Source organism: Botryllus schlosseri, chromosome 16, assembly GCF_051294905.1.
Source record: "Botryllus schlosseri isolate E-star chromosome 16, Bs_hap1, whole genome shotgun sequence".
Classification (NCBI taxonomy): Eukaryota; Metazoa; Chordata; class Ascidiacea; order Stolidobranchia; family Styelidae; genus Botryllus; species Botryllus schlosseri.
The window spans coordinates 4,640,448-4,668,337 of NC_137251.1; the positions used below are offsets into that span (position 1 = coordinate 4,640,448).

The window sequence follows — 27,890 nt, forward strand, 5'->3', positions numbered from 1 at the left end:
GATTTTGTCCTCTTTTTTGAAAATTTAGGTCAGATTTAGAGCAAATTGCGAGTGAAATGCCGCAAATTAGCACAGAACTGAAGCTCCGGCGTGTATTTCGGAGTGAAAAACGGTGATTTTAGGTCTGAGCGAAAAGATGACCTTTTTTTTTTTTAGTCATCCACCTGGCACTGTGGAGTGCACGAGTGGTACTCGAATCGTTCAGGTAGGCTACTCGATTTTGCAGCAGCAGCCAAACTATACTCAACTAACCTGCGTTATTCATCTATTTTATAGCTAAACCCTACTTATCGGTTGTGGGAGACCGATAAAACTAGCGCCTCCTTTGTTGACGTGCTCAGAACCGTAGGCAAGTGCAGACGGTGGTAAAAATTGCGCTACTGCATAACTATTGTACGCAATAAACTACAGCCAGAGAGTACCCTTACGAGCTCGCTAGGCACCTCAACATAAACTCACAACATGCAGTTTCTTGGCTGGTAAACGCTCAGGAACTCGAAGGCACATCAAATCTCTTCATCAATTTATTATTCCGAGTCCATCTTCCCAAAATACATCTACGCATCACAAATACTCTATAACTCTTCAAACAAATTGCACAATAACTGTGTAGCGTCCAATCACTTTCGCCCTTAGCGCGAGCGGTAGGAATCCACACGAACCTGGGTTATTACGATATCATCTATCCATTCGCAACAAGAACTCGACATAGACATAGAATTACATAGTATATATCTCTTGCACGAACAGGTTTGGTAACTCGCAAACACTGCAGTGTTTATCCGCTGCATCAGATCCATCTCACACCACAGTAGGAGCGAGACAGAAAATAAGTATCGACATTAACAATTTGTGTGGCGTCGTTACGCGCAAAACTCTGACGTCACACGGCAGCCAATCTTCCAGAACCAAAAATGAAGTTCAATATCCGATCGATGAGAAAAGTGCACACCAGATTCAATCCGAGTACGCACAGGATTATCCATTGAAACTGAAAAATGGCTTCCACCATGAGAAGAGTGCGGTTGATTGTGAAGATCAGGTTTGATACATTACCTCTGGCGGGAGCAGAACAGTTTGAAACTGCGAGTTCACGTCCGGTGATACGCCCGTGATCAAACATATCAGGAACGCAGCAGAACCCGCCAAGCTTATCATAAGGGCCTTGTTTTCGACAAGACTTTCCATGAACGGGTGTCCCTAGATGTGATTGGTCGGATCAAAGGCATTGCAACCATTGATGTGATGAAACATTTTTTGGAATCTGAACCCTTAATCTACCATACCGGTGCTCAAACAAGTGACATTAGGGGGTACACGAGTAATATTTCGTGTCAGTGCCACAAATATCTAATAATCCATCATCTTGTAGTCAGAGTGGAATACTCACTTTATAGTTGACACCAAAAGTGATGATTTGCATTCCCATAAATATAACGTAAACGGTGGTGTTCAAAAGGTTGGGCTCAAAGTCTCCATCCAGATCGATAGGACCGTCCCTGTAAATCGAATTGGATGAAATATTCCTCAAAGCACGATAGTAAATAGATATTAAACCTTGGATCGATCTCCTTCGACTTCTGCACCAGGTATATCAGAGACGCGAAATGAATCGCAAATTGCCCTAAAACCGTCATAATTGTGTATACGTTGAAGATGTTTGGCAGCGGTCTATTTTTCGAGAGTACTTTCAGAGGCTGAATAAAAACAACGTCAGATATGTTAACCAAAATGATACCTAAATCAATTCCTAGCCTGCAGAATCTGGGGAAGTTGAATCAATGATACATATCGTAGCAATCTATGCCTACGTTAATGCATAGAAGATAACATATACAGTACACAGCCGATTCTTATACGCATCAAACTATTGCAGAGTTGTTTCCAGTCTCCACTACACCAGCATCAAACTACATCACTTCCAACTTCCAAATCGACGAAATTTATTGTTCAATCGATAATCTTGAAGGAGACTATATATCATGACAGTGATAAAAATTCAAAATGTCCTCGCACGGTAAAACTAGTGATATTTTGTCATCAATGACACGTTAAGATTACATCATTTACTCTGGACCGTGCAGCTAAATAGAAGGAATGTAGATAAGAAGCAAATTGAAGTGAGGTGCATGAGTCAGTAATCAAAACGGCCAACAACAACAACAAAGGCACAGACACTTGATTAAACTACTGATGAAAAGGTAGGTAGTTTTGCCAACCGATGGATTTTTGAACAAATAGATACTATACTATTACCTACATGAAAAATTTTACACCTTCAATAAATTTTAAATCACAAACATTATTTTACTAATCTCTCATTTTCTTGATATAATGGTAATAACAATCCTGCTTAATTGTTAATATTTATCTTCGATTAGCAGCACTTCTTAGTGATATATGAGAGAATTTGAGTTGATTTTGATGTAATTGAAATCCTAGTTGAGATAATTTTAACTAACTCAGGGTTCCAGTTAGTTGTGTTCCTAAAACGTTAAAGAAGTTAACCCGTATCTCAACTATCACATCACTTACCTTGCTTCTAGATATGAACAGGAAGCACCCGGCCAGCAATAGACCTTGCATGGTCGCCTGGCCGTCTCCAAACTTCACGCCGTCGAGGTAGAGCACGCTTTGACTGTAGGCCAGCAGCAGGGCGTTGAGCGCCAAAATTTTGAACATTTGCAGAGTGGTGACCAAAGTACACCTGCCTTGCTTGATGATGTGGCACACTGAAAGCGGATGGAATGGGAATGTTCAAGATAAATATCAACACTGAAAGATTTTACATGTATGAAGCATTTATTAAGGCAGATTAAAACTGTTCCTGTACAATATGACAGGTTTGACTTGGACTAAACAAGCATTAGCAGTATAGTGGCAGGGGGGGGAACTTCTAGATTTTTACAATAAAACTCTAGACGAGTACTTCCAGTCCGACCGGCATACCTGCAGTCGAGTAAGCACAACATTTTTCAGCATTTTCACCAAAACGTGAAATCCTACACTTCTCGCATATCAATCGATCAGTACTAAAGACCATCGCTCCCAGAACAATTGTAAGAGTGATGATGCCATTGAAAAGGCCTATGGCCAATGGCCATAATCGGCCATGGAAATGGATTCGGCACAGTATATCGGTTCATTTGGTTGGGCTCTATTTATGATACTCAAAAACATGGTTGTAACCAAATCACAAGGATCCAATTCGCAAGTTAATTTGACTTTTACAATTTCGATGCGAGTCAAATCATGCTATTTACAATTCACCGTTGAGTCAAGTCCGAGTCAGGAAGCAACTGGTCGAGTTCGAGTAATAGTGTTAACTGTTCAGTATCGACTTCAAGTCAGGTTCAACTCACTTCTGCGACTCTTGGATGATATCGAAAACCTCGAATGCAACCGAGCTAAAACCTATCGCTGCTACCGGTAACGTAATTCGAGTAATAACACACCAAAGTGTGAAGATTACTTCTCTAGTTTAAAGAAGTAGATTGGGGCAATGCGTTCACTCATAAAGGTGACGAAAAACTATTTTCAACACTTTTCGTGAAATATGGCTACAAGACAGATATCGTTAGCACTCTAAGCATCACGCAATCACCTGCAGCGATACTGGACAACTTGTAGGTGAACGGAGACGCGATGGACGCGTCGCCCAGTTTGACGACGGTCGCGTCTTGTTCCGCCTCGTTCAAAGCTTCTCGCAATTTCTTTTTCCTCTTCTCCAATTCCTCTTGCCTTGCTCTCAATCTGGCCGGCAAAACGAATGGTAAAAACTTCAGAAAGAAGTAAGCTTTGCCAGCTTGCAGTACTTTGCAGTACGTACTCAAATTTCAGACCACTTCCACTTCTACTCCAACTACTTGTAGCCAGAACTACCTGCTTTTTACACTCATGGTTTTAAAAAGCATGGAGTAGTTTTCGGATAAGCTTGCGAGTCTTCTTAGTGAAATAGTCATCAGAGTCGTGCAAAATAGCCCACGTATTGTGATAACTAAGGCGATTTTTTACCTAAAACGGAAGATTTTGACATTTTATGACCTTAAAACACTTAATTTTGACAAGAAAGTGTCCGTCCTTACTAAGTAGCTTGCCAAGTACGGAGAAAGAACGTTCAACAGCAGCAGCAGTTGTTGGCTGGCAACACTGAAGTTGTGCGTACACTGCTGGTGACACACCGTGTTGCTTCATTCTGACAATGTTGTCTACATCACAATTTTTCATCACGCGCTCAGTCTTGCTTCAGTTAGGATATTGCGGTACGTTGAGCATAACAATATGTCGACCTATTTGTTTCATTTATGATTCACAATGAGCAGACAACGGGCTGTACACAACGGTAGGCCTATAAAGTAGGCTACAAGATGTAAAATGTAGAATGACAAGTTCACCGTCAGAGCAAACATCTACGATACAAACGAAATGCAGGTTGCAAAAAAATTTTGACTTTGTTAACAGTTTTGATCTATTTTGACATGTCAAAAAAATCGCCGCAGTGATAACTAATTATATATTCGAAGATTGCTCCTATTTGTAGTGTCAACACTCGTGAGGATCGATTTTGAAAGTAACCAAACTCAATAGGCTGCTAAAAGTGTGTGACCGCTCGACCAAATCAACATTCAAAATCTACTGAAAAATAACTTTTCATACGATTCCTTTTCTACTGCCACTCGAAGTAGTTTTCACATATCTCTGAAATCGCTACCACTACTTGTAATTGCTCATAAACTTCTACTTGAGCAGCAACACCGACTACTTTGCCCAGCTCCAGTCCCGACCCCACCTGCCCTGGTGCTGTCAATGCATTGTAATATCGTTGCAATAATATTCCTATTATGACCGTTTGTTCACCTGTTTCTGATAGCGGCGGACTGTCCCTTGTTCCCGGCGCTTGAGCCCACACCAGTCGACTTCGTTTGATGGGGTTCCGCTTGACGGCCCACGGACTCTCGACCGTTATCTTCCTTGGCGGCGGCCTTGCTCGGTCTTTTTGTTGTTGGGGCGTTGCTGAGCAATGCCACGCCTTGAAAAATTTACGGGTCAATTTACTTCAGGGGCATCACACAATCACATTACAAGTAATGATCGATTGACAATAGACTAGGGTCGACATTGAAGTTGATTTGAGGTGAACAGAGGATGATTCACAAACAATTTTTGTACAGCGCATAGTTAGAAATAGCCAGCAATCATGTGCCAAATACCGGCCGCTTGCCGGTGGGCATCGAAAATACATACAAAAACCTACCGACGTTGGAGTGTTTCAAAGCACCGACGTCGTTTGTGCCGTCACCGCACATCAGCACCGTGTACCCCTGTCCTTTGAGGCAAACCACAACCTGCGCAAAAAGAATGACGCAATCTTCCTGTCGGAAAAATCTCACTACAGAAATTGACTCGAGTCGAGTCATTACCATATTTTGAGCAAATGACTCGAGACAAGACGAGTCATCAGAAAATCATGACTCGAGTCGGACTCAAGTTGAGTCATAACAACTCTGCTGTCCACCTTTCTCCGTATTACCGCATGAGTCATTCTGATATTCTCAGACCCAGGATCGACACTAAGTACTGTTACCATCTCCAAAAAAGGTAACAATCGATCTTACCTGTTCCTTCTGCTTGGGGCTGACCCTGGCAAAAACTCTGACCGACGGTAAGATCCGCTGCATGAATTTGGTGCTGTATGACTCCAAGAACGTCAAACCCTGGATAGAGGTACAGTTTTTTAGCATGTTGCCAAGGCCATGATGGCGTGGCAATGGCAACAGTAACCAAAAGTAAGTTGAATATCATCCATGTCTTCTATCTGAATTCCAAGACGAAATAGTCATTTAAATCACGTAGTTACTGATGTTAGTCAAGTCGAAAGGAAAATAGTGATAAAAAATGAGCAAATAATAAAAATGAACTTTGATGAGCATCAGCTGTGTTTTATCACTAACTTTGAAATTTATTAAACGTGCTAGTTTGTCAAATGTCTACAAGCATTACTAGAATGGCCGAAAAGTGTCGCATTACGACAACAGTCGAGTGTAGCCCAGTCCATAATAAAATTATAAAAATCTTTCTCAAAATTGGTAGAGCACGTGCTTATAACTTTGAAGACGGCAAAAGCCCGATTAAAAACGGCGAGAACCACAAGAGTAGAGGTACCTGTCCAGTCACGCACAAGTCGTGATTTCGTTTGAAGTCTTTCATGCGGTCGGGTTCAAGCGGAAAGCTGACATCGTTCTCGAGAGAATTCCAAGTCCAAGTATCTGCCAATACAGAAAAAAAAGCGAGTCAATAAAATTTAATCAACTAGGTTAACTAATAAGAAAGATAGTTAAAAATCGCAATACCGCGAATGGCCTGCTCTCAAAACTATCTTTACAAATACTCAAACTGATGTCAAAGAAAATAATTGCCTTCTGCGCCATCGCTACTAGTGAGCATTAAGATCCTTTTCGACGCCGTGATCCCCAAAACATTCGCGACGTGGCATGCGGTAAGCGGATTGTCGCCGGTGATCATGGTGATCTAAATTCACACTTGCACTTGATTTGAAAAAGGGGAATTCCGCGACTAATGCAGTCCATTACATAGTGGGAAGAGTTCTTCAGTTCTGTGATAATAGCTTTCGAGTCGTGCTTCAACGGGCTCGAGATGACCACAAAGCCGGCAAAGTCCAGGCTGTGTTCGACGTCCTCACGTTTTATATCACGTATCTGAACGGAAGAAATGATAAAGAAAGTGACGATGCCATGTCAAAACAGCAACAGTTACAACTTGGCTTGGAAATGTGGATTAAGATTGACTATTGATTGAAATAATTCGTATCGAGTGACATTATTTCCACTAATCATCACATTTATCACCACTAATCCAGCACCAGAGTTGGGTGAATCTTACCTATTATCGGCGGAGAAATATGTCAATGAGCCTAGAAACCGATATTGTTGTGATGGACAGTGGACACAGCAACAGGATCTTATCACGAAAGACAGAACATTGACAATACCACAAAAATTCAGTCAAAATCAACTATGACCAGACTTGGCAAACTAGAATCATAGCCAAACAGCTTCTTCCAAATTCGACTAGAACTGGAATTAGACCTACACATTCTCATAAGCATACAGCGAGCTTGGCTCGTCTCGCATTATACTGTAGCTATTTCAGGAAAACAAGAAATTACATTAGAATCAATATCAGAGCAAAGAAACGTGTAAAAAAATAGATTAGAATTAGAATACCGGTATTTCACTCTAACTAGTATAATTAGACCAGTGGTTCCCAAACGGTGGGGAATTCCCCACTAGTGGGGAATTCAATGGTTTCTGGTAGGGAATAGACGCGTTTGCTCAAAATTATCTACAGGACAGTCTTCATATTCACGTAGACATATGCGCAATTACCGCTACCAGTTAACTGCTCTGGAATGTATGTATCGAAAATTATATTGCGCGGTGTTCACAAAACCTCATTTTTAACTCTGGATGGCCAATAATGGCGTCACAAACGCATCCAGCACGACTAGTTTGACGTGAAATAATGCTTTCGCGAAATTTTGAGCGTTACTGGTATCGGTTCACAAAACGTTTTACGTTGCAGTTATTAGCGATTGTCTTGCGCACTGGTGTGGTTGCGTGTCTTGTTTAGTCAAACCAGCAAATAGCTGTTCTGTGATGACAAAAGTGTTGGGTAGTGGCGAACAGGACCTTAACCCCAATTGGGGGGGGGAGCTCGAAGGGGCCCAAAATGATTTCGTGAATTAACATAAATTATAGAATATATTTTTGGGAATTTATGTCACTTATTCAAATTTTTTTTCGGTGGGCGCGAGATTTAATATTGCCTAGTATTTTGATTATTGGGTACCCTTCCCCCACGAAAATATGTAGAATTTACAGAAATATAGACTTCGGCGTCGGCCAATACTGCGCCACGACGCACCAAGACATATATGAAGTTATAGGCCATGTAACATGGGGCTCCGAGAAGTGTGCCAGAACGATCAGCAGCAAGAAGACCTTGGCCGAGAAGGAATGCCCATGTGTTGACCAAAAATTTTGATATGTTTAATTATCCATAGGCGGCTATATGGCTGGCGCCGAATGTTCCTGGCCTGGCGATCTGAAACCCACAGGAAAAATGTCATCCCGCAGGGAAAAAATTATTTGCCAATAAAGCAATACCAATTTGAAATCGTGTGTGCCTTTTAGCTTTGGAGATTTCCATGTCTTTTGACATAGCAGATATTGGATGTCACGAAATAGCATAATGTAACGAAGTCAATATATCAACGGGTCTGCCCGAAGATGTTAAATTCATATTTAGGGGTCCTACCTTTTCCAACACACCTCACTCAGCTCTACCGGTAAATCTGATTACGTGAGCAGAGAGGGGATAAAAAATTGATAGCAAAATATATGCAATTCCCGATCATATTGACCGATTCAAACATGAATTACATAAATTTTGCGCGCTTCGCGCGCTCAAGGTCCTGGTGGGGAATGACGGCTCGGAATAAATCTGAAGTGGGGAATGAAGACAAAAAGGTTGGGAACCACTGAATTAGACAATTAGAATTATCTAGTTTGCAAAGTCTGCCTATGATCACTCGCACGTCGGAAGGTACGGATAGTGAACGGAAACATTCGTTACAGCATAAATTTGAAACGTTTATCCCGCTTTATACGATCACAGCTGCACCTACAAACAGAACAAGACTAACCTGTTGCGACGAGAATCCGGACCCCAGCACTTTACTGCCGAGAGCAAGGACCCTGGCCCCTTTCAACGACAGCTTTCTGCTCACCAAATCGTAATCGTCCGGCACGTCTTTGAACTGAAAGTAGGGACACGTCAAATGACGGTGGCTACGTTTGAAAATGCAAGATGCACCTTCCCAATGAACAAAAGATTATTAATGTCACTACAAATAGGCACAATTTTCGAAAATATTTCCAGTTACGTACCGTGGCACAGTGGCTATGTTGCCCCGCTATGACAATTCAACTGAGAAAAGTGACGCAGACATTCGCTAAATCATTTTCTTCTTTACAAAATACAAAGTGTAAAATGCAGGTATTTTACGTAAAAACTGTAAAGTGAAGTGAGGAAATGAAAGTGGTCAAAAAATATATAACCACTGAGGTAATGTAGTCAAAACCTACTTCAATAGTCGAACTTAATACACTCGAACATATAAATTATTGAGTACGTTACTTACCATGGTTTTTAAGACTTCTGCCGCTCCTTTAACAGTGCCTAAGTATAATTTACCGGAGCCTTGCGCGTCCTGGCTGGCGATGACACTCATTCTCTGTCGAAAATTTACCGATCAGTTCGAGTAGAGCGGAAAAATCCCAACAAAATACCACCTTGAGCGTCGAGCTAAAATGAAATCTTTGCACGACCTTCATCGGATGGGCCCCGTGGACTTTTCTTTTTGGGATAACCATGTCACCTGTCGGAAGACGGGGTAGAGACAGAAGTTAGGGTGGGCTGTAACTATGCCGTTCAATTATTTATATTAAAAACTGCTTACCGCAGGACTAACAATTCAAAACAGCAGGGTTGTAACCGAGTCGGAAGGTTCCGAGTCACAAGTCAACCTCACTATTATGATTTTGACTCGAGTCATTTTCAATCCGAGTCGGACTCGAGTCAATACAACTCTACAAACTGACTAACTGGTTGTTCACTTGTCAGCATTGATTTTTCAGTACAGATTATAACACACAGCACGTCTAGCAGGGTTGTAATGGCTCGAGTCGCGACTTTTTGGTGACTCGACTTGACTCGAGTCATTTTTTAAAATGCGTAAAATGTCTCGACTCGAATCAATTTATGTATTGACTAGACTTGTGCTCGAGTCTTAGTGCACGAGTCGAACCAAGTCATATGACTTGAGACTAGGAAGGCCAAGACAGACATTTCATTGTAACTTCGAAGAATAGTAAAGTTACAACATTGTTGGTGTTTCGTCTATCAGTCCTGATACTTCGAAAATAGGGCCAGAAACTGTTAATACTGAGGAAAACCACTCTATTATGACTGCCAGCCATTCTATATCACTCGAGCAGAGTGGAAAATAGTGGATTGAACTGACAACTGAACAGTGAACCTAATGACTTGGACTCGAGTCAAAACACTATGACTCGGACTCGACCCTCTACTAGCTGACTTGGACTCGGACTTGACCCGTTGATGAATTGGAAATGACTCAAAACGATAAAAGTGAGATTGGCTTGTGGCTCAGAACCCTGCGACTTGGTTAAAACCCCGATGTCTAGTTGACTCAAGTTGTAGCGTTACTACATTGTAGACCTGCATTTCATTTCTGGGGTAGGCACGACACAACGTTTCAAGCACTCGAATCAAAATGGAGTATTAATTTTGATCCAAGTCCAGTTGGTCGTAGATCATTTTTCAATTGCCGACTTAATTTTTTTCTGGGCCGTAATCATTTTACACAAAAGCGTCCGAGTAGGTGAGTCACAAACATGGAACTCTGGCAAAAGCTTACCCTTTGTCAAGTTCCAATCGACAGACCGTAACATCGCTTGTTCAAGCGGATCGCCGATCAATTCATCGTTCATGGTAGCCAGTGCGTGGCAAGACGCCAGCACCTGTAAAAATTCCATTTCAATGTCATCCGGGTTAGAGATGGGCCCGACAAAAGACCAGAGATGGTCGGTAATAAGGTCTTTTACCTTTATGGAGTTCTCATGTTGGTTTTGCCTACTCGCAGTTACTACTCGAGAAATTTTATTTTACACTACTACCACTTCTGTTCAAGAGAATTCCACTACTTACTTTCACATCTTGGATTTTGTAAAGTATGAAGCAGTCAAGGGATAAGTTGGCATGACTTTAACAAGTGAAATTTGTCACTACTGGACAGGCTTGCCGTACAGGCATTTCCTATTCTCTTGCTCACAAGAACGTGCTATGATTCGATATTGCCGGAACTTGATTTAATGTCCAATTCAGTAATTCTAATCTAATTTGGAAAAAACTGTGTAGCTATAGTTATAATGCTACTCTAATTCGGAAAAAAATTGTGTAGCTGTAATTCTAATTCTAATTTCGGAAAAGTTGAATATTTCTAGTTGCCCAAGTCTAATTCAGGCATCGGCATTACCCTTAAAATTGGATAACATTTCAACACTTCTACAATGCCGTCAGCGTTAACCAGACTCAATGTCAAACAGAAAAATTTACTTGTTGAGTCAAAGCTGGAGCCTGCAGAACAGGGCACAGGTTGAATTCTTTCTTCGAACCTTTCTTATTAGAAACTTCCTCTCCACCGTCTCCGACTCCTGATATATTTGAAGCAAGCCGTTATATTTTAAATGCGCTGAAGCCGCTACCCATAGTCAGCTACAACTTCCAACCTGCTATGCCGAGAACCACCAAACTGTCGCTGGTCAGGGTGCCGGTCTTGTCGAAGCAACAGATGTCGACTTTCCCAGCGAACGGAATACGGAACGGTTCCGTGCAAAACACGTCTATCAGAAGAAGAAAAGACGGTAACAAAAACCAAGTTCAGCTCATGCAGCTAGAGCTAGTACAGTACGCATGGAAAACTAAAGAACCTTGTCTCTGAGTTCTGGTTACATTTAGCGAATTTTGTTAGAATGTATGTCCAAAGGCAATAACAGTTGAAAACTAATTACCGGAAGCACACGTTAACTAGCCAGTAAAATAACGGCATACTCACATAACTTTGAAAGCGCTAATAACGAGGAGTTGACGGCCAGCGACAATTCGATCGGCAGTTCCGGAGGCACCACCGACGTTAAAATCAAGACGCAGTTCAAAAGCAGCTTGTACCGGCTTCTCTCCGGGTCTTCCGTACCTAGACGGGGACAGAAATTCAAACAATCCAATTCCTCCACCGTTGGACAGCGTGCACATTTTAAATTAATCCTCAGCTAGTGTATTGGACAGCTAGTCTAGGCATTTCATTTAAAACTGTAGAATTTCAATCAAAGGCGTGCAATCGAAATACGAGTTCATACCATAGCTTAGTCTGGTACGCTTGAGCTGACCTGGAGTGGGGAAGAATAGGGTCGCAAGACACTAAATTATGCATAGCATATGCTGACTTGCACGTGAATATTTTCGACAAAATTTATTTAATGATCTGTAAATTTTGACGCCATTTCCCTTCAAATAGTTGCTTTCTTTATGTGTAGTCTCGTATAGAATATTACTGATATCCCAATCACCATTACCAATATTGTTGAATAGTATATTCGTATTGAAATGAAACCCGAATATTTTCGGCTGACACTCGTCAGGGGTTATCGTCAGCAACTAGTAGAGAATAAGAAAGAACATTGTATATCAACAATCGTATCACAAAATATGACGTTACCAGCATGAAACTTCGAATGGCGTTTCGGGTTTCATTTCAATATGAATATACTATACAATTGTATACTGAGGTTCTGTACCTCCAAGAAGCTCTTACCAATATTGATAAGATGGAGGGCCTTTCTAACAACTAGAAAGCATCTGGGTGCCAGCACGTTTGCAAAAAAAGTTACCGGACGTACCTTTGATCCAGACGTAGGAAGAAGCAGCAATGGCGAACATCAGCAGGAACAAAATGAAGAAAAAAGTTTCTAAATTGTTGGCGGTCACTCTTTTCACGCCGAAAAGAATAGTCCTCAGCAATTTTCCCTGAAAAGACGCGAGAATTAGAACGAAGTCATACGAGCAGCTGTGACATACATTTGACAGCCAAGAAATTCCACTACCAATATCGACAGTCTATTTTCGGTGAAGCCCACCCATACCCCAGCAAAGATTAAGTACAATATGGGGCGAAAAACCTGTGACGTGTTGAATCCCGTTCTGACGACGTAAGCGACGCAGCCGTTGTCCGAAGGACGTAGATTCTTCGAGTCATCCTTGCCGGTGTTTTTGGCGGGCGGGGTGTGCTGAATGACTTTTGTGCCTCCGTAAACCATGTGAAGCCTCGAATGTACGTCCGTATTCAAAACAATATCGTCGGCAATGTCTTCGATGGGCTCCTGAATATGAGGTAACAGGACTGTTTCAAATCAATTCCTCTCTCAGTCATTTTTATGAATATCAGTGGTGCCGTGTAAATAGAGGGACACTCTACAACAAAAAATTGCCTAAAAAATAAATTTCTATGTTGCGATACTCTTGGTCCTTACTGAAACCAATTATTCGAATGACAAAAACTGTTGGATTCAAGATACGAGTGGCTATGTTACCATATTTGCGAATAAAAGGTTCTCATTTGTAATTTAGGAAGACTCAATAACTCCTATCATGTAGGGTTACCATATGTCCATTTTTAGGAGGATTTGTACTCTTTTTTGGAAGTGTGGAGGACGCCCAAATGTCCTCTTTTTTGAAAATTTGTCCTCTTTTCTGAAAATTTTGGTTTATGTGGAAATAAAATTCAACTGAGATATAGGATATCAGTACTCAAGTGACGGTCCGGCGGGTCTTTCGGGAGTTGAGCCAGAAAGACGACCTTTTTTTCTCGTCGAACAACGGAAAATTCATAAAAAGTGAGTATTTCGGGAGTCGTGTCGGAAAGATGACCATTTTTTTTAGTCAACCGACTACAAACTCGGAATAAATTCACGAATTTTTCCGGTATTGTAAGTCTGAAAATTTTGAAAACTGTCCTCTTTTCAGATTCCCAAAATATGGTAGCCCTACTATAATGGTATGTGGAAATACAGAAAACGAATTTTGGAGTACATTCTATACGCGAGTAATTACAGGTCAAAAAAATCTTGACATTACACCTGCGCCGAGCACAATTTCAGTTGTTTTTTTTTATAAAAAACACAAATCTGTAGTCAAGTGACGTTAACGGCTGCTTGAAGAAATGGGAATCATCCAGCGAAAGGTCGCATTCGCATAGCTCGTTCACGCATAAGACCTTCGAAATTAAAAGCAAAGTAGCAGAAAACATGCAAACCTTCATCTGCGGCACAGACTCGCCAGTGAGCATGGCTTCATCTACAATTAGCCTCCCTCTCATCAGCAGCAGATCGCAAGGTACCATCGCATCGTCGACGCCAGACTTCGGACGCGATATCGACAAAATGTCGCCCGCCACTATCTCGGCGCTGGACACGCGGACCCATTTACGATTCCGGTACACCTGAAAATTGGAGCAGCGTTGACCAGTTTGATTATGGTCAGCACGTTTCAGCCGAAAATCCATAGTGATGATTCAGTAAGGGTTGTTCTTATTTATTGATCGCCATACTGTGAAATGGACTTACAATATTCCAAATGACACAAATGACTAATCCAAATGAAACATTTCCTGTGTATATCAATCACATAACTCCACGCCATCGAATTCAATCAATTCATCAACAGTCGCTTCGAAGGTAGGTAGGAGACATTTGTTGAATTGGTTATAATGGTTATTTATATTCACGATATCCCCAATAGAAAGCACTGCACTGCACATGCTCCGACAAAAAGGCTAAACCCTGTCAGTCATAACTGGACTAAAATAACACTCAAGGTAAATCAATTAAGTTGAATTCTCCAGTGAATTTCACTTTGATACTCTTATTGCGATCGTTTGATGACTTCTTTCTTGCAATCGGCGTCATTTTTGAGATTGTATTATATATATGGATACAGCTTCTTGGAGGTACAGAACTTCAATATACGATTGAATAGTATATTCATATTGAAATGAACCCGAATATTTTCGGCTGACACTCGTCAGGGGTAATCGTCAGCAACTAGTAGAGAATTCAAAAGAACATCGTATATCAACAATCGTATCACAAAATACGACGTCACCAGCATGAAATGCCAAATACGAGAGCATTTAATGTACTATTTTTAGATGATACACGATACTTATGATGATACTTATGGCATTTTTAGCAACGTGTGCAAGTACCATCATCTTCTTAGAAATATAGCAACTCACAGAAACATCAAATGGCTTATTCCCCATTTTTCGGATCTCCGCCATGTTTCGCAATTGCTGATACACCAGCGACGCCTCAAACATCACAAGCATAAATAGGGTGAACAGCGAGTAGTACCAATATTCATCCAGACACCAGAGGCCGACACAAAACACCTGTGAATAGAAGAAAATCATTGATAATTTTGACAAAGGCAAAACTGGCTCTGTGATCTGTGCATGTTCAGAAATATACAAAGTATGCAAATAATATTTAGACAACAAAATAGTGAACTCACTTGAAAAACAAAGAATGGTGCAGTAGCCCTTTCTTGAAAAAGTTCTCGGAACTCTGGAACAACCATTTCCATTCTAAAGTTGAAATTAGATACAACTTGACATTCATTGCTACATGGTGTGTACGGAAATTTCAGGACATCATACATATCTTACAAGTCTTCAACTCACTGATTATTCCCAAAATCGTTTTCCGCCGTCTTCAACTTCTCGTCACTTTCATAGCCTTTCCATGATTTATAATATGAAAATTGCTCGTTAATAGGGAACTGGACAGTTGAGAAAAGCTTTTTCTCGTCATCAAAGACGTAATGAACCTGAAAATTTAGTAAAACTCGATGAAATGGGCAGACTAATGACGAAAGATATATTTTTTGAAAATTCCTCAGCATTTAGATGTTGAGCTACTATATTGCAGTGGCAGACGTTGTGATTGAGGCTATCCACATCAGAACAGGGTTGTAACCAAGTCACAAGGCACCGAGTCACAAGTCAATCTCAGTTTTATAGTTTTGACTCGAGTCAAGTCGAGTCATTTTCAATTCACCACCGATTCAAGTCTGAGTCCAAGTCAGCAAAAATGGGGTCGAGTCCGAGTCACGGTATTATGACTCAAGTCGAGTCCAAGTCATTGTGTTGACTGCTCAGATTCCTGTTAATGTCTTGTTAAACCCATCTTTTATAACTCTGTTTGGTGATATCGAACGGTCCTCATTTATAATATACTAATTTTCTTCACTTTTAGCAGTTTCTGGTCGCATTTTCAAGTACCAGTACCAATAGATGAAATCCAAATAGTGTGGTTACTTTACTATTCTTCAAAATTTCAATGTAATGTCGGTCTTGGCGGTCTGCGTCTCGAGTCATATGACTTGGCTCGAGTCATGCACAATGACTCGAGTCCAAGTCGAGTCAATACAGAAATTGACTCGAGTCGAGTCATTTCCGTATTTTGAGAAAATGACTCGAGTCAAGTCGAGTCATCAGAAAATCGGGACTCCAGTCTGCCCCGAGTCGAGTCATGACTCGAGTCATTACAACCCTGCATCAGAACTAAAAGTATGAATTTGACTTGTTGCAGCTATTTGAAGGAAACGCCAGGTTCGAAAAGCACTTGCATCGATTAAAAGTGGATTGATGTAAGGTGTTTATCAGTTGGTTACAAGTGATCTAAATTTCCGAGATGTCCCTTTGCATCTCGTCGTCAAAGCACCTCGATGGTGCAGACAAAAATACCATTACCGGTATTGCAATTTAGTGTCAAGGGTATTGATAGGGACAGATTCACCTCCGTGACAATTAGAATCAATAAACACAACTGAACATTTTGAAAAAAGTAAATATCTTCTAAATAGCAGATATCTTTATCACACAGTTTATGGTCACCAAGCTCAAACGTATGAGCTCATAAACCATTTCGAACAGTAATACAAAAAATGAACTTACTTTTTGAAACTCAAGCCATATCTTAGTCACGCCAGGATAGACAGTGATATGAATCGGCACAAGTTCTTTAGACCCGTTATTAGGTAATGGAGTCACTTTGGCAAATTTTGCCTCCGCTGGATGAGATACCTTTGCAAAAGAAGTAATTACTTTACAAATCAATCAGTTACACCAAGAGTAAACTTATTATTTGAACAGTATTCTCATTTAGTCAATACAGACGATTTTAAGAATATCATTGCTCATTACTGTTGGCCAGTCAACACACCACTCAATTATATCAATTGCATCACCGATCCTATTAACTGCGTGTAATGTGACACTTACCCGGTTGCAGGCAAGCCAGCATCGTACATCAACGGACCAAACACTGAATAGGATTGTTAGCATGTGGCATAGAGCAACGGCCGCCAGAATAACAGCACCAACTTCATACTGGTCCGTTGTGAAGTAGGAATACCATACGGCAGCTCCCGCTACGTAAAACGACAAGAATGGGACTGCATATCCATGGAGAAACGGTGGTCGCTTCACATATAATTCCAACTTTTCGACAAGATCATCCCCGGGAACAATGTAATTCCTCATAGTTATCCTATTTGAGAGTTGGGCTGCAACAGCTGGAACCCGGTAACGAGAGTCAGTAACCCTCTACTTTTCGGTACCTCAGAAAACTCACTCACAGCACTGCAGCAGATTTTACACCACTGTGATTCTATTAGAATTTTTGGCCGAAATCGGTGATCGGGTGAATCATGGAAATATACTCGGGTGTCATTACGTTTTGTGCTTTGGAAATAACATCGGCATATTCGGGAACCTCTTGCCAGACTATTTCTTGGTGATGTATCCAAGGACAAATGCATGTAAACGACGGTTTTCGGGTGTATTTCCGGGTATATTGACGAAAGAACAATTTTAAGAAGACGAATGGATACCTACTACGCAGCCGTTTGACTGAATATTTTGCAGAGAAATCGCCAGAAATGTGTCGATGATAACGCTCAGTAGACCATGTCTATCGACAATCCTTGGGGTATAAATATATTTCGAAGAGTGCGAGAATGGTTTGACACCGGCGGCAGCTACGAAGAATCATCATTTTCCCGAATATATGATCACGACGAATAGTAGAACACTTTTTTAAAAGATTTAAGCTCCGGACTCTACATATATCTCATTAGAATCGAATTGAAATCGGACATTTTCAAAATTTCGGTAATCCGGACACAATTATGGCCCCAGATCGACCCTTGGGACGTCGTCTTGAATAATAATTTTGGTATTGATGGAATCGGCGAGACTGGTAGAATCCATTTCAAAACGAATTAGGCTTTGGCCTCTACATATATCTCATTAGAATCGAATTAAAATCGGACATTTTCAAAATTTCGGTAATCCGGACACAATTATGGCCCAAGTTCGACCCTTGGGACGTCGACTTGAATAATAATTTTGGTATTGATGGAATCGGCAAGACTAGTAAAATCCATTTCAAAAAGAATTAGGCTTCGGACTCTACATATATCTCATTAGAATCGAATTAAAATCGGACATTTTCAAAATTTCGGTAATCCGGACACAATTATGGCCCCAGATCGACCCTTGGGACGTCGACTTGAATAATAATTTTGGTATTGATGGAATCGTCGAGACTGGTAGAATCCATTTCAAAACGAATTAGGCTTCGGACTCTACATATATCTCATTAGAATCGAATTAAAATCGGACATTTTCGAAATTTCCGTAATCCGGACACAATTATGGCCCCAGTTCGACCCTTGGGACGTCGACTTGAATAATAATTTTGGTATTGATGGAATCGGCGAGACTAGTAGAATCCATTTCAAAACGAATTAGGCTTCGGACTCTACATATATCTCATTAGAATCGAATTAAAATCGGACATTTTCGAAATTTCCGTAATCCGGACGTAATTATGGCCCCAGTTCGACCCTTGGGACGTCGACTTGAATAATAATTTTGGTATTGATGGAATCGGCGAGACTAGTAGAATCCATTTCAAAACGAATTAGGCTTCGGACTCTACATATATCTCATTAGAATCGAATTAAAATCGGACATTTTCGAAATTTCCGTAATCCGGACACAATTATGGCCCAAGTTCGACCCTTGGGACGTCGACTTGAATAATAATTTTGGTATTGATGGAATCGGCGAGACTAGTAGAATCCATTTCAAAACGAATTAGGCTTCGGACTCTACATATATGACATATATGATGCAGCCCAACTCTCAAATCGGAATTTGACGAAACCGGACCAGGACGGGGCTCGTTCACTTTCGGACCAAAAACCCTTTTCCTCCGTAAAGCTGTACTGCGTTTGGTCCGAAAGTGAACGAGCCCCGTAGGTATGCCAAATACATGTTCCGAATGTATATCGGAAGTCGAAGAAAAAATTGAAGATTTTGATATTTCCGTGGATTTTCGACTTCTCGATCTAAAACAGTGGTTCCCAACGTGGGCGATATCGCCTCCCAGGGGGCGATTTGTCGGTCCAGGGGGGCGAAAATAGCCAAGGGGGCGATAGGGGGTGAAAATGCACGAAGGGGGCGATAGGGGGACGATTGCGCGTTGAAATGGCTATATTGGCGCTCATGACCATAACTGCCACACCCAAACCCTCAATTCGGATGGGGGGCCCACAGTTTTTTCGCGAATCAATATTAATTAAATTATAAGTATTATTTTGGAAATTAAGGCAACTTTTTCCAAAAAATTTCGCGCTGCGCGCCGTTTCGTCGTCGCTTATTTATTGCTTATTGGTTACCCTTCCTCCAAGAAATAATACGCATGAGTTATAGAAATGGGCATCTCGGCGTCAGCCATTATAGCACCAAGACATATAAAGTTTCAGGCCATGTAACATGCGACTCTGAGAATGTGCCAGAATGAGAAAACATTGGCGGAAAAGGACTGCCTTTATGCTGACCGACTTTGATATATATACTATATACATATATAGATTTATTTGTCCATGGACGCCTAAACGGCTGGGGCTAAATGTTTCTGTCCTGGCAATCAAAACCCCACAAAAAATGCCATCTCGCAGAGAAAAATTATTTGCCATTGCAGAAATACCAATTTGAAATCGTTTGCGTCTTTTAGTTTAGTACGTATGGGCGATTTGAATATCTTTTGACATGGCAGACAGGCCACGAAATGTCATTACGCAACGAAGTCATTATACCCACGGGCCCTACATTTTCCAAGACACCTCACTCAGCTTTACCGGTAAATCTGAATACATGAGCAAAGAGAGGATAAAAAATTGACAGCAATATATATGCAATTCCCGATCATATTGACCGATTCAATCATGAAGGATAGAAATTTTTCGCGCTTCGCGCGAATTAAGCTGACTAACTAAAGAGTCCAAAAATTTGTGCTGAGAAGTAGCGGTAAAGAGGTATCGGGGGAGTTTGGGTCTGAGGGGTGCAGAAGTTTGCTGAACCACTGATCTAAAACTATGTCCGTAGACCCCTAAATTAGGATCCATGATCGTTTGATAAGGTTTTATCGATAAAAATTACCTAAAATAATAAATTAGCTATGAGACCGGCGCCTTTCCATTGAAAAGCAAGAGAAAATACCAGGTTGACAATCTGTCAATGTGTGTGCCGATTAAGTTACTTAAAATTCCTGTGCTCGCGGACTCACCCAGTACCTCATTTGAGTCCGCGGACTCGGGGTTGAGAAACACTGGTCTAGCCGATTCCATCAATACCAAAATTATTATTCTAGTCGACGTCCCAAGGGTCGAACTGGGGCCATAATTGTGTCCGGATTACCGAAATTTCGAAAATGTCCGATTTCAATTCGATTCTAATGAGATATATGTAGAGTCCGAAGCCTAATTCGTTTTGAAATGGATTCTACTAGTCTCGCCGATTCCATCAATACCAAAATTATTATTCAAGTCGACGTCCCAAGGGTCGAACTGGGGCCATAATTGTGTCCGGATTACCGAAATTTTAAAAATGTCCGATTTTAATTCGATTCTAATGAGATATATGTAGAGTCCCAAGCCTAATTCGTTTTAAAATGGATTTTACTAGTCTCGCCGATTCCATCAATACCAAAATTATTATTCAAGTCGACGTCCCAAGGGTCGAACTGGGGCCATAATTGTGTCCGGATTACCGAAATTTTGAAAATGTCCGATTTTAATTCAATTCTAATGAGATATATGTAGAGTCCGAAGCCTAATTCGTTTTGAAATGGATTTTACTAGTCTCGCCGATTACATCAATACCAAAATTATTATTCAAGTCGACGTCCCAAGGGTCGAACTGGGGCCATAATTGTGTCCGGATTACCGAAATTTTGAAAATGTCCGATTTTAATTCGATTCTAATGAGATATATGTAGAGTCCGAAGCCTAATTCGTTTTAAATGGATTTTACTAGTCTCGCCGATTCCATCAATACCAAAATTATTATTCAAGTCGACGTCCCAAGGGTCGAACTGGGGCCATAATTGTGTCCGGATTACCGAAATTTTAAAAATGTCCGATTTTAATTCGATTCTAATGAGATATATGTAGAGTCCGAAGCCTAATTCGTTTTAAAATGGATTTTACTAGTCTCGCCGATTCCATCAATACCAAAATTATTATTCAAGTCGACGTCCCAAGGGTCGAACTGGGGCCATAATTGTGTCCGGATTACCGAAATTTTGAAAATGTCCGATTTTAATTCAATTCTAATGAGATATATGTAGAGTCCGAAGCCTAATTCGTTTTGAAATGGATTTTACTAGTCTCGCCGATTCCATCAATACCAAAATTGATATTCAAGTCGACGTCCCAAGGGTCGAACTGGGGCCATAATTGTGTCCGGATTACGGAAATTTCGAAAATGTCCGATTTTAATTCGATTCTAATGAGATATATGTAGAGTCCGAAGCCTAATTCGTTTTGAAATGGATTCTACTAGTCTCGCCGATTCCATCAATACCAAAATTATTATTCAAGTCGACGTCCCAACGGTCGATCTGGGGCCATAATTGTGTCCGGATTATCGAAATTTCGAATATGTCCAATTTCAATTCGATTCTAATGAGATATATGTAGAGTCCGAAGCGTAATTCTTTTTGAAATGGATTCTACTAGTCTTGCCGATTCCATCAATACCAAAATTATTATTCAAGTCGACGTCCCAAGGGTCGAACTGGGGCCATAATTGTGTCCTGATTACGGAAATTTCGAAAATGTCCGATTTTAATTCGATTCTAATGAGATATATGTAGAGTCCGAAGCCTAATTCGTTTTGAAATGGATTTTACTAGTCTCGCCGATTCCATCAATACCAAAATTATTATTCAAGTCGACGTCCCAAGGGTCGAACTGGGGCCATAATTGTGTCCGGATTACCGAAATTTTGAAAATGTCCGATTTTAATTCGATTCTAATGAGATATATGTAGAGTCCGAAGCCTATAATTCGTTTTGAAATGGATTTTACTAGTCTCGCCGACTCCATCAATACCAAATTTATTATTCAAGTCGACGTCCCAAGGGTCGAACTGGGGCCATAATTGTGTCCGGATTACGGAAATTTCGAAAATGTCCGATTTTAATGAGATATATGTAGAGTCCGAAGCCTAATTCGTTTTGAAATGGATTTTACTAGTCTCGCCGATTCCATCAATACCATAATTATTATTCAAGTCGACGTCCCAAGGGTCGATCTGGGGCCATAATTGTGTCCGGATTATCGAAATTTCGAATATGTCCAATTTCAATTCGATTCTGATGAGATATATGTAGAGTCCGAAGCCTAATTCTTTTTGAAATGGATTCTACTAGTCTGGCCGATTCTATCGAGACCACAATTATTTTTCAAGTTGACGTCCCAAGGGTCCAACTGGGGCCATAATTGTGTCCGGATTATCGAAATTTCGAAAATGTCCGATTTCAATTCGATTCTAATGAGATATATGTAGAGTCCGGAGCCTAAATCTTTTAAAAAAGTGTTCTACTATTCGTCGTGATCATATATTCGGGAAAATGATGATTTTTTGTAGCTGCCGCCGGTGTCAAACCATTCTCGCACTCTTCGAAATATATTTATACCCCAAGGATTGTCGATAGACATGGTCTGCTGAGCGCTATCATCGACACATTTCTGGCGATTTCTCTGCAAAATATTCAGTCAAACGGCTGCGTAGTAGGTATCCATTGGTCTTCTTAAAATTGTTCTTTCGTCAATATACCCGGAAATACACCCGAAAACCGTCGTTTACATGCATTTGTCGTTGAATACATCACCAAGAAATAGTCTGGCAAGAGGTTCCCGAATATGCCGATGTAATTTCCAAAGCACAAAACGTAATGACACCCGAGTATATTTCTGTGATTCACCCGATCACCGATTTCGGCCAAAAATTCTAATAGAATCACAGTGGTGATTTAACCTCTGCAGCTGAAGTATATCCTGACTTGTCGATCACGTAACAAAATCTTGCAGCATATTCATCGAAGTGTAGCACGTAATTATTCATGCATACAAAAATCGAGATATAATCTTCTCACTGTGAAGCATATCGGGTAGCGGCATATACCATATGCAGTGATATATACAGGGCCGTAACAGCACTTCGTCAGCCCCCACCAAAAAAAACTTTGGTCTTGGGCCCCCCATTGGGTTATGGACCAAACTTCTGGGGGGATTCGCCCCCCAGACCCCCCTCCGGCGGTACCCGCTATTTATCATATTCGTTGGGAGTTTGTAGTGAATCAGCTTTTATCGCCTAAGCGCGCGCAGCGCGGGAAATTTCTAGAATTCATGACTGAATCGGTCAGTAATCGGGAATTGCGTATATATTGTTATCAATTTTCTCAATCAATCTTTTCTCTGCTCACGTAATCAGATTTGCCGGTGGAGCTGAGTGAGGTGTGTTTGAAAAGGTAGGACCACTCAATAATAATTAAACATCTTCGGGCGTATACCCGTTAGCAGGAACGAAACAACACCTCGTCAGGCCCCCAAAAACGTGGGTCTTGCATGGGCTCCCATAGGGTGATGAAACGACCGCTCCATCACGTTGTTCGCGTTTGTCACGAAATCATCTGTACTGTATTGTGAGCGCGATAATTTTCGATAATTATGATAAAATCGGTCAATCAGATCGGCGATTGCATATATACTATGCTATCAATTTATTGTCCTCTCTACTCACGTAATTAGATTTATCGGTAGAGCTGAGTGCAGTGTCTTGAAAACGGGAGGGCCCGTAAATAATAATTAAACATCTTCGGGCGGGCGGACCCGTTGATATGACTTCGTTACATGATGTTATTTCGTGACTTCCAGTCTGCTATATCAAAAAATATAGAATCGCCCTAACGTAGGCTTCTAAACTAAGAAACGCACACGATTTCAAATTGGTATTTCTTCACTGGCATAAATTTTTTCCCAGCGGGATGGTATTTGTCTTGTGAGGTTCAGATTGCAAAGACAGGAACATTCGGCGCCAATCATTTAGGCACCTGTGGACAATTAAACCTATATGTATTTTGTATATAACGAAGTCTTCGGTCAGCATAAGGGCATAGACCATTTCGGCCAAGCTTTTCTCGCTGCCGATCGTTCTGGCACACTTCTTGGAGTCGCATGTTATATGCCCTAAAACTTGATTGTATGTCTCGGTGGGTCATGGCGCGGTAAGGGCCCAATACCCAATAATAAAGATAAATGGTTATACTTAAATTCGCGCCCAGCGCGAAATTTTTTTCAAAAAGTTGCATAAATTTTCAAAAAATACTCTATGATTTATGCTAATTCACGAAATAATTTTGGGCCCCCTTCGAGCTCGCCCCCCCCCAATTGGGGGGTTTGGGGTGCGGCAGTTACGGTGCTGGATATATACCATTGCCCTTGTGCTATGATTGAAAAATCTTCTATGATTTCATGCGTCAGGATATCATACCTGATTTGATTTCACGCTACATACACACGTCAACGAAGAACAACTACCATATGATCAAGACGGAATACAAGAAAACGCATTGCTCTATCAAGTATGCCGGCTGTGCGACAGTCGTCGAGCATGTCCGCATTCAAGTCGAAATACAAGCAATTTCTTCTAAATTAATACTAATCAGTAGTCAGCCTTCAGGATTACCGGACCACGACCTAGCATATCGATCTCGCCTCCCACCACATGCCACCTCATTTTGTCGCTTGCCTTATATATTCTCTGCTTTACTTTTCATTCAGTGTGCAATTCAGTGTTGGGATGACTCGAGTCATGACTTGACTCGAGTCAGACTCGAGTCAACTTTTTCGTATGACTTGACTTGACTCGAGTCACTTTGGAAAAATGACTTGACTTGACTTGACTCGGAGCTTCAAAAATGGGCATTGACTCGTGACTCGGAGTAAAATTTACGAGTTAATTTCAAGTCATCAAGTAAACGCTGTCTAATATATATCACTGTATCTTGTGTATGTTCGGAATGTTCGAGATACGCCAGTGTCACATGTGAGAGCAACCATGTCATTCACTGATTCTATGTTACACCGATCCTCCATTGTTACATCACAAATAATTTGACTGCAAACTAAACGATCACAGCTTACGTTGTCGAAGTAGTAGCAAGTAGAAGACTAATCTAAATAGCAATGTACCTCTGTTTCTTAGACGGCTCAATGCTTACGTTGCGCTGTGCTCATATTTACCAACCCTCTATGATTTAAATCGAACAAATATAGTTTGTGCGTATATATTCTCACGGATGTGTAGACGGGTAGTGTAGGCTATTGTACCATATCAATTTGTTTCAACTTCTCGAAGCTTCGCATTAGGTCCTATATTTTGACTGATAATAACTGACTGTATCATGTAGCTGTACAGTTACTCCCGTATTTTATTAGCAGTTCTACGTGTGCGTGAGGGATACAGCGTCTATTTGCATGTATATTTAACTAGATATTCGTTATTTGATTCAAGATAAATGATCAATTAATCTGTCTTTCAAACAGCTAGCAAAATGTAATGACTTTGAATCATCACTCGTACTTCAAAAACTCAATTTGACTTGAATTGTGACTTGACTCGTGACTTGACTTGACTTGACTTGACTCGACTTGACTCGAGTCACCTCCAAAAAACGAGTGACTTGACTTGACTCGAGTCACCTTTGAAAATCTGTAGCAGCCCAAGTGCTGCTGTTAACCTTGTTGTTATTGTATCTGTGGTCATGAACTGTGCACGTGGTTTCTTGTAATCATAATATTCTCTTTTTCTGGTCTGGCCGTCGTGCTGGTCGGTCGTGTGGCCGTCTGCGTAAGACCGTATTATGTTGTGGTGTCGATACGTTGCAGTTTGCATGTGAAGCTCCGTAATAAAGCATTTCCAATCCGAAGACCGGGCCGTTACAGTGGCGAGCACGCCAGGACTTGGGTTGGAATGCTGCGGACGTTATGGAGCTGCAGTTGATAGGAAGATAAATTGGCGACCGTTTGAAGAATACCGGTAGTGTGCGGAGACAAGTTTCGAACGCACGTGATGTTGTTGGTGACGCTGATGGAGATGATATGGGATATGTCGGTGAACGTGATGCTTGCAGTGACCAGTGAAAGATGCAGAACTCTTGGGACGGATATCAGCAGCGTTTTGTATGTGTGGCATTCGTTGAAGGAAGACATTAAAAGGGCGCTCCCGGGTGAGGACGATCTCGGTCGATCAGAATCATAGCGTTGGACTCTTGACGTTTGGGATGGCTTTGTCCTTCGTCGACGCTTCATGTGTTGAGTGTGTTGCGGTTATCCCTGTAAGGATGGGATTGACTGAATTGTGCTTATGATTGATGGGCCGTGTATTGAATTTTAGTTGTCCCTGTGGATGGGATTGGTGGCGGCCTAGTGTGTGTATTGAAATAGCTGTTGGTAGAGGAAGAAGTCCTAGATTGGGTTATGTAACTTTTCGCTGATTGCTGTTTAGTATCTGGTTATTTCTGGCAGAATCCAGGTTCCATGAGTTGTGGTATCATTGACATCTCGTGCTTTCATCCGCGCGCTTTGTTCTTGTTTATGATTAATATGCTGTATATTCATTATAATTTGACATGTTCTGAGAGCGCTTTTGGTAGCGTCTCACTGATTTAGGGGAAGGTGATGTAGCAGCCCAAGTGCTGCTGTTAACCTTGTTGTTATTGTATCTGTGGTCATGAACTGTGCACGTGGTTTCTTGTAATCATAATATTCTCTTTTTCTGGTCTGGCCGTCGTGCTGGTCGGTCGTGTGGCCGTCTGCGTAAGACCGTATTATGTTGTGGTGTCGATACGTTGCAGTTTGCATGTGAAGCTCCGTAATAAAGCATTTCCAATCCGAAGACCGGGCCGTTACAAATCGATTGACTTGACTTGACTCGAGTCAAAATCTGCAATGACTCGAGATGACTCGTGACTCGAAGGTAGTGACTTGATCCCAACACTGGTGTGCATTGTGCAATGTGCATGCCTCTTCTCTCCTTCGACTAGGCCATAGGGGTTCTCAAAGGGTGGACCACAGGAGTAATTTGAGGTGGGTCACAGAGCTATTAGGAAAATTGTAGCATTAGTCAAAGTTTATTATTATTTCTTACTATATTCGAAAATATATATATTCATATTATCGAATTATAAGTAGGCTATACAGCTCTTCATCCGACTCTGATGAGATGTAGTGGCACGCATAGAGTCACAATAATGTACAAGTCGAAAATTGGAGGGGAAACGGCGACTTTTGTGTCCTGGCTATGACAACCTACGGTGCCCAGATTATTTCGTTGGTTGTTTGTTGGAGGAAATTTATTGAACTTGAACATTTTCAGTAAGATAAAATGTACATATTTTAGAGAAGTAGGCATATCGGCGGCGGCGATTACTCATAGGCTACACATTGAACGGGACTGCGGCTCTAGGATAAGAGGTGGGCCGCAGAACACATTTTCAAACCCGAAAATGGGCCATGGCCAAAAGAAGGTTGAGAACCCCTGGCCTAGGCCAAGGCGGGTGTCTTATTTCAAAGACTATACTCCAAGTCGTTTCGACACCTTCCAATCTTTTCATTGTGGTGGGCCGCAGAACATATTTTCAAACCCGAAAATGGGCCATGGCCAAAAGAAGGTTGAGAACCCCTGGCCTAGGCCAAGGCGGGTGTCTGATTTCAAAGACTATACTCCATGTCGTTTCGACACCTTCCAATCT

General features: G+C 41.2%; 1 protein-coding gene across 1 annotated transcript; it reads right to left on the reverse strand.

The window, feature by feature from the left end:
* Positions 1 to 506: 506 nt before the first annotated feature.
* Positions 507 to 17,372, reverse strand: LOC145458811 (endoplasmic reticulum transmembrane helix translocase-like). Its single transcript, XM_080337301.1, has 27 exons — positions 17,003 to 17,372; positions 16,676 to 16,804; positions 15,401 to 15,546; positions 15,232 to 15,304; positions 14,954 to 15,109; positions 13,973 to 14,158; positions 12,840 to 13,040; positions 12,561 to 12,687; positions 11,720 to 11,857; positions 11,394 to 11,507; positions 11,221 to 11,318; positions 10,523 to 10,625; positions 9,375 to 9,460; positions 9,224 to 9,316; positions 8,726 to 8,839; positions 6,591 to 6,716; positions 6,417 to 6,528; positions 6,163 to 6,266; positions 5,616 to 5,714; positions 5,255 to 5,345; positions 4,858 to 5,029; positions 3,605 to 3,753; positions 2,536 to 2,732; positions 1,558 to 1,697; positions 1,391 to 1,499; positions 1,057 to 1,200; positions 507 to 991 (listed from the first exon to the last, which is right to left on the reverse strand). Exons 1-27 carry the CDS (start codon positions 17,261 to 17,263, stop codon positions 884 to 886), a joined length of 3,576 nt encoding a protein of 1,191 aa, XP_080193427.1. The 5' UTR covers positions 17,264 to 17,372; the 3' UTR covers positions 507 to 883.
* Positions 17,373 to 27,890: the final 10,518 nt, after the last annotated feature.

Bases quoted from the DNA above. Each gene is read 5' to 3' on its own strand.
- LOC145458811 (XM_080337301.1), bottom strand. From the start codon at position 17,263: ATGAGGAATTACATTGTTCCCGGGGATGATCTTGTCGAAAAGTTGGAA. The intron at 8,840-9,223 runs GTAAGTAACGTA...CCCTACTTTCAG, and splicing joins CAGAAGTCTTAAAAACCATG to TTCAAAGACGTGCCGGACGA. The intron at 6,529-6,590 runs GTAATGGACTGC...GTGTGAATTTAG, and splicing joins TGAAGAACTCTTCCCACTAT to ATCACCATGATCACCGGCGA.